Raw genomic sequence first — 7,401 nt, 5'->3', positions numbered from 1 at the left:
CTGTGCGTGGCCCACAGGCGGGAGGGGGAGAGGAGGAGACCGAGCACTTGGAGCTGCCGTGCCGAGCCCCGGCGAGCCGAGCGCAGCTCGAGCCGAGCCGAGTCAAGCCGAACCGAGCATCTCGCGCCGCCGCCGCCGCCGCCGCCGCCGCCGCCCCGCGCCCTAGGCGCCCGCCCCCCACCCTCTCCTGCACCCCGCTGCCGGCCAACCCCCCTGACCATGCCCCGTGCCCCACCCGCTCCCGCGTCCCCCCAGCCCCGCGCAGCCCTGAGCGCCCGCATCTGTCGCGCCGCCGCGCCAGGCATGCAGGTGAGTGAAAGGGACCCCACGCCCCCACCCGAGCGAGCCCGGCCCTGTCCTTCCGAACCCCGAGCCTTTCGCCCCCGCCTCTCCCAGCGCGGTCCCTCACCCAGGCTCCAGCCTCCAGGCTCCAGCCTCCAGCTCCAGCCCCGAAACGCTCCTTCCCTGCCGTGCTCTCCATCCCTCCTCCGGTCCCGGCTCCATCCTGTCCTCCTAGCGCAGCGGTCACTGTCCCCGCGGCTGCCTCCATCCTGCCTTCGGTTCAGGCTCTTTGCATCCTCTTGTTTCGGGTTCCCTGTCTGCTCTGGGTACTCCCTCCTTCGGAGTCCCTTTGCCAACCTCCTGATCCTCGTTTTTCTCCCCTGACCTCCTAGTCCTCGTTTCCTCCCTAACTCTCGCTGCTTTTCAGCCCTGTGCTGCAAGAGCAGGCCTTTGAGAAGGGTAGGCTGGGGCAACGCTGGAGATGGGGCCGGAATCCCCCACACCCAAGGCTCCCGCCCCACCCCCATCTCCTCTTCTGCGCACAACAGGTCCTCGAGGCGCGAGGAGAGGATGGGGGTGGCGCGCCAGCCTGGGGACTGCGGGCTTCCTGGAAGGGGTGACTAAAGAGGGTTTGGGTCCAGGGATCGGAGTTGACGTGTGTGTGTGTGGGGGGGGGGGGGGGTTGATGCAAAAGGCAGAGAGGTGAGTCCTGGAGTCAGCTGGCCACACATGTCTCTGTGAGCCCTTCTCCGCTTCACTGGTTCTTTCCTGCACTCCTTACTTCCTCCCTCCAGCTTCATTCTTTTCCCATCCTTCTCTCCCTTCTTCCCACCAGGCTCTTATGCCTATCTCCTCCCATAGCTCCACATCCCTTTACACGGAAAGAAGCAATTGCCAACTCCTCCATCTTTGCTGTTCGTCTTCGGGTCCCCAATGCCTTTCTCTTCTCATTTTGTCCTGGGTATTATGCTCCCTCCTTTCCCATTTCCCCTTTCCCCAACTCTGCTGTTCTCCACCCCTTTCTCCTTTCCTCTTACACTGTCTCATCTTCCCTTCCTGCCTGGACCTTTCCTTCTGTTCCTTCCTGCTCTTTCCCCTCTTCCCCTGTTCCTCTGACCCCTTCATCCTGTTTCCCTCCCTGACCTTTAACTCATCCTATTCTCCCTTCAGCATCCTCCAAGCTTCCAGTCATCTATACCACCCCCCTTCTGTTCTCTTTCAGGACTGACTTCTGTCCCTCCCCCTGTGCTCTATATGCTGGCTTCCTCTTCACCCTTCTCCTCCCTGTTTGCTTCTAACCCATCTTCCCTTTCTGGGCCCTTCATCCTTTCACATCTCTCCCCACTGCCCACTTTCCCATTCCCTTCCCCACACTTTCCTATCTTATTTCCATTATTCTCTGACAGTAGTTAATGTACAGATTTGGACCCAGAATCCAGAGGACACAGGGTGTCATATCCTCATTCACTTTGGGGAGCCTGGCTCCCCCTGCTCCAACGCCCTCAACCCTGAAAACATGTCCTTCCTCTTTCAAAACCAACCATCCTGATTCTCCCAGGATTCTTTATCCAGGAGAACTACATTTAAAGGGGGTGGTCTCGCCCTGGCCGGTTTGGCTCAGCGGTTGGAGCGTCGGCCTGCGGTCCGGAGAGACCCGGGTTCGGTTCCGCTAAGGGCACGTACTTTGGTTGGTTGGTCGTGCGGGTGGCAGCCACTCGATGTGTCCCTTCACATCAATGTTTCTGTCTCTCTCTCCCTTCCTCTCTCTCCCTCCCCCTCTATCTGTACAAAAAAATGGAAAGATGTCCTCGGGTGAGGATAAAAAAAAAAAAAAAAGGGGGTGGTCTCTCCCCATTTCCACCTCCCTTCAGAGAGCATCTATGCATTTGTATGATTAAACATTGAGCAAAAATTATATTCTGTAGTTTTTCTCCCACTCACCTCTCTCTGTCACTTTTTCTTTCCTCCCTCCATCTTTTCTTCCCCTTCTCCTAAAGATGCAGATTCCTGGGGCCAATCTACAAAAAAATGCCTGGGACTACAAGTGGGGTGGGCAGGCTGGGCATGCACCACACACTCTGTCACTCACTCAGATTGACTTCCTCTTCCCTCTCCCACCCTCAGACTCCCTCCTGAATGGTAGGTGCTCAAGGAATCACAAGGTTCTTGACTCTAAATTAAGATCAAAGAAAAGAAAAGCTTGGAGCTGTGGGCAGAGGAAGTGAAAAGCAGGCCTGAGAAGTGAGAGTTGACCATGGGGTGGGGCATAATAGCGACCTGGGGAGTTGTAGAGAGGGGCTGGGAGCTAGACAGGGAGCCACTCTAGGAGCCCCCCGCCCCCCAAAGGAGGCTCTGCAGCAGTGAATCCTGGGTGGCAGCAGCTTAGTTGGCAGCCAGCAGCTTGGGAGGGGAGATGTGGGAGAATTGGTGGATGAATGAGCTGGGGAAGTACACAGAGCAGGGTGGGGATGTGACAACCCTTTCTCTCCCCTAGTAAAGGCTGAAAATCTGGGTCACAGCTGAGGAAAATCTCGAACATGGAGTCCAGGATGTGGTAAGTTTGGCACAGCAGAGGGATCTTGGAGGCCACTTTCCCTGAGGTCTTGGCCTTTTCCTCCCTAGGCCCACTAAGGGCCTTCCATCCTAAGGGCTAGACCCTGGGAAGATAGGAAATGAAGCTGAGTCTTCCCAAAGCCCACCTGCTTTTGCAGAGACCTGGAGAAAGGCAACTGGGGATCTCTGGTATGAGCCTGTCCTCCCCTAACATAGGTGCAAAACTGGCTTCTGTCTCACCCTCTCTTTCTTTTTGCAGGCCTGCACTGCTGCTGTCCCACCTCCTCCCTCTCTGGCCACTGCTGTTGCTGCCCCTCCCACCACCTGCTCAAGGCTCCTCCTCCTCCCCTCAAACCCCACCAGCCCCAGCACGTCCCCCATGTGCCCGGGGAGGCCCCTCGGCCCCACGCCATGTGTGTGTGTGGGAGCGGGCACCCCCACCAAGCCGATCCCCTCGGGTCCCAAGATCCAGGCGGCAAGTCCTGCCAGGCACTGCACCCCCTGCTACCCCATCAGGCTTTGAAGAGGGGCCACCCTCATCCCAGTACCCCTGGGCTATTGTATGGGGCCCTACAGTATCTCGAGATGATGGTGGGGACCCCAACTCTGCCAATCCTGGATTTCTGCCCCTGGACTATGGTTTTGCAGCCCCTCATGGGCTGGCTACCCCACACCCCAACTCAGACTCCATGCGGGGTGATGGAGATGGGATCATCCTTAGAGAAGCACCTGCTACCCTGAGGCCATTCTTGTTTGGGGGCCGTGGGGAAGGTGAGTGGGAATGGGAGAGGCGAGTAGGGATATGAGGGTGGGGAGGCTGATTGAAGACTCAAAGGGCAGTATGAGAGGCCTTGTATGTTAGCTTCATCCACAAATGTGTCAGGCACTATGCTGACACAAGAGGCACAAATGAAGATGTGTCTGAGTCCTGGAGGAGCTCAGGTCCACTGAAAAAGACAAATGTGTAAACACTTGGGGATGTCAGTGTAATAAGTACTCTACTAGAGGCATGCACAGCATGTTTTTTTTAACTTGTTTTTATTGATTTCTTAGAGAGAGGAAGGGAGAGGGAGATAGAAACATCAATGAAAGAGAAGCATCAATATTTATCAGCTGCCTCCTGCATGCCCCCTACTGGGGATCGGGGATCAAGTCCGCAACCCACAATCCAGGCATGTGCCCTGACCAGAAATTGATCCAGCGACCTCTTGGTGCAGGGGTTGGTGCTCAACCACTGAGCCACATGGACTGGGCACGCAGCATCTTTTTTAAGAAAAGAGAAAGAGCCCTGGCTGGTTTGGCTCAGAGGTTGGAGCCTCAGCCCACGGACCAAAGATCGTGGGTTCATTCTAGTCAAGGGCATGTACCTCGGTTTCGGTTCGGTCCCTGGCCCTGGTCAAGGTCCTGGGGGAGGCAACCAGTTGATGTGTCTCTCTCACATCGTTCTCTCTCTCTCTCACATCGTTCTCTCTCTCTTTCTCTCTCTCTCTCTTCCTCCCTCCCTCCCTCTCCCACTCTGTCTGAAGATAAGTGAAAAAGTATGTCCTCAGGTGAAGATTTAAAAAAAAAGAGGAGCCCTGGCTGGTTTGGCTCAGCAGTTAGAGCATCGGCCCATGGTCCCGAGAGACCCGGGTTTGGTTCCCGCTAAGGGCATGTACCTCGGTTGCAGTTTGTCCCCGGCCCTGGTTGGTCGTACGGGTGGCAACCACTCCATGTGTCCCTTTCACATCGATGTTTCTCTCTCTCTCTCTGTTCCTCTCTCGCCCTCCCACTCTACCTGAACAAAACATGGAAAAATGTCCTCAGGTGAGGATAAAAAAAAAAAAAAAAGAGGACAGATTGCCTCTGCCTGGGGATCAGGACACCTTCCAAGAACTGACATTTGAACCGAATCTTGAAAACAGGGTGCATGTATTCCATGCAGAAGAACACCATGAAAGGACCTCCAGGGTGACATCTCAGCTCAGGCCGTGCACAGGGTCAGTGGTTTGGGGGTGAGGCCAGGGCAAAGAGATGGATGTTTCTACCCTGTGGTTTCTGTACAGAGAACAAGGTTCTCTCTGACCTTGGAGCCCCCTCCTCATCATATGTATACAGGTTTGAGAAAGTGGAGAAGGATTTGGGAAGAAAAGAGCTGAAAACTCTGGTAAAGCTGATGAATAGAATAAAGGGAGCGGGACTTTAGAAAGAGTTGGGCAATATGGATTCACACTGGCAGCTCTTCTCAAGCTTACTGAATCTGCAGCCTAGCCCATCCCCCTACCTCTTGGTTCCTACCACACTAAGCCTCTCTAAAACTTTCTTCCCACCCCAATCAGGTGTGGACCCCCAGCTCTATGTCACAATTACCATCTCCATCATCATTGTTCTCGTGGCCACTGGCATCATCTTCAAGTTCTGGTAAGCTGGAGGGAGGAAGGTGCTGGCAGATGGGAACTGAATGTTTGGCTGGAAGGAGGGAAGGAGCGAGGGCAGCAATTTTGCCGGGGATGAGATAGGAAGTGGTGGATTAAGGCAAGACTTTAGGGAAAGGTAGTTAAGGATTTGGGTTGGGGAGACAGTGATAAACCAGGGCACACTCATTCTCCTAGGGAAATACAAGGATAGGGAGAAGTGATGGATTATTTATATGCACTAGGGGCTTTGGTGGGTATTCCTTGTCTCCATTTCTTCCAAGACAGAGAAAAATGACACAGTCTGCAGAGCCCCTTCTCAGGGCTCCTGAGGAGGACGGAGCAAATCTGGAACTTTCTTTGAGTGAATTTAATAATGGGTCACTCAGTCCTTCACACTTTACTGAGAGAATCATTAGACTAAAGTGTCCAGGTCATTAACTGACTTTGAACTAGAACTAAACCTGCCAAGGCGCTTGCTGAGGAGAGAAATGGTTCTTCTGGGTATGCATGGGGGAGGAAGCAATTCTGGAGGACTCTACCTGTGGTGGGGAGGAAGTACTAATTCTGTGGATCTGGACCAGGTTGGGAGGATGGTTTTGATCCCAGAGCACCAGGGAGGGGGCAGAGTAGAAGTAGTTTTATGGACACATGGTTTCAGGAGATTTGGTGTAGGGAAATGTTAGAGGCCAGTTTCTCTGCTATGTTAGGGGTGCCAGAGGGAGGCTGGGGTGTCCAGCCCTGTAGACCCAGGATGGGGGGCTTCTTAAATGTGTGAGAGAACCTCTTCCCTTCTGGTGCACCAGCTGGGACCGCAGCCAGAAGCGGCGCAGGCCCTCAGGACAGCAAGGTGCCCTGAGGCAGGAGGAGAGCCAGCAGCCACTGACAGACCTGTCCCCAGCTGGGGTCACTGTGCTGGGGGCCTTCGGGGACTCGCCCACCCCTACCCCTGACCATGAGGAGCCCCGAGGGGGACCCCGGCCTGGGATGCCCCAGCCCAAAGGGGCTCCAGCCTTCCAGTTGAACCGGTGAGGGCCAGGGCAATAAGATGGGAGGGGGGGAGGGGAGGATATTTAGGTCTCTGGAGCTGTGGTTGGGGGTACTCCCTCCTGGGTGGGTGGGAAGGAGGTAGGCCTGGGCCTCCTACAGCCCCTGGCTCTCCTTCCCAGCCTGGTCCCTGGCCCTCCCAAGGAGCCTGGGCTCCTCCTCTCTGGGGGGACCCTTCCTTCTCCCTCTCTCTGTGGATCTATATGTCCTGTTCTCATGCTGCCATTTAACCCCAACTCTGCCCTCTTAACCTTGATTCCCTTTGTCTTGGACTCCCCCTTCAATTCTGGTTTACCCCTTGTTTCCTGACTGTGCCCTTTCCCTCTTCCTCTCAGGATTCCCCTGGTGAATCTGTGATGCCCACCAATGTTGGGGTGCCACCAAGCAGGAGGCCAAGGGGCCGGCATAGACACCATCCCACTGAGGGTAGGGCAGCTGTGGGAGCTGGGGCTGCAGGTGCTCCTGGCTCCTGCCCTGACACACCACCCTGGAACACTCACTGGCCCTATAGGCAATCCTACCTGCTCACCCTCCTTTAAGTAGGGACCTCACATATTTGTGGTTTCTGGTCCCCCATCCCCACCCTTGCACACTCACATGAAAGCCTTGCACACTCACCTCCACCTTCACGGGCCATTGCACACACTCACACTCCTTTTTTTAAAAACATTTATTTTATTTTATTTTATTTTATTTTTTTAGAGAGAGAGGAAGGGAGAAAGAGATAGAAACGTCAATGTGAGAGAGAAACATAGATCAGCTGCCTCCTGCATGCCCTCCACTGGGGCTTGAGCCTGAAACCCAGGCATGTGCCCTGGCTGGCCTGGGAATCAAACCAGGACCTCTCAGTCCATGGAGCGCTGCTCAATCCACTGGGCCACACTGGCGGGGCCACACTCATGCTCTTTGCAGCCAGTCTTCTGCACCCTCTCCCTATCCTCTTCTCTCCCCTCTGCTGATCCCTCACATTCTCCCTTTTATTTCACATTTCCCACTTTCTCCCCACATTCCATGCTCCTCTCAGTTACTCAGTGGTCAAGGGGTGACTTTACCATTTCTCTCACATGCATTTCCTGGCCCCATGTTGTGGTGTTGCCTGTCGTGCCTACTCTCTCCCTCATGAACA

The 7,401-nt window shown here is 55.0% G+C and overlaps 1 protein-coding gene across 1 annotated transcript; it reads left to right on the top strand.

The window, feature by feature from the left end:
- Window positions 1-250: 250 nt before the first annotated feature.
- Window positions 251-6,899, top strand: LOC118624448 (PILR alpha associated neural protein). The gene is made up of 6 exons (XM_036252731.1): window positions 251-309; window positions 2,777-2,836; window positions 3,095-3,606; window positions 5,154-5,235; window positions 6,035-6,256; window positions 6,611-6,899. Exons 2-6 carry the CDS (start codon window positions 2,820-2,822, stop codon window positions 6,630-6,632), a joined length of 855 nt encoding a protein of 284 aa, XP_036108624.1. The 5' UTR covers window positions 251-309; window positions 2,777-2,819; the 3' UTR covers window positions 6,633-6,899.
- Window positions 6,900-7,401: the final 502 nt, after the last annotated feature.

The sequence above is a fragment of the Molossus molossus genome, unplaced genomic scaffold (assembly GCF_014108415.1).
Source record: "Molossus molossus isolate mMolMol1 unplaced genomic scaffold, mMolMol1.p scaffold_m16_p_10, whole genome shotgun sequence".
NCBI classification, from domain to species: Eukaryota; Metazoa; Chordata; class Mammalia; order Chiroptera; family Molossidae; genus Molossus; species Molossus molossus.
Note: the sequence above shows the minus strand (reverse complement) of the source record. Positions and strands in the feature narration are given on the sequence as shown.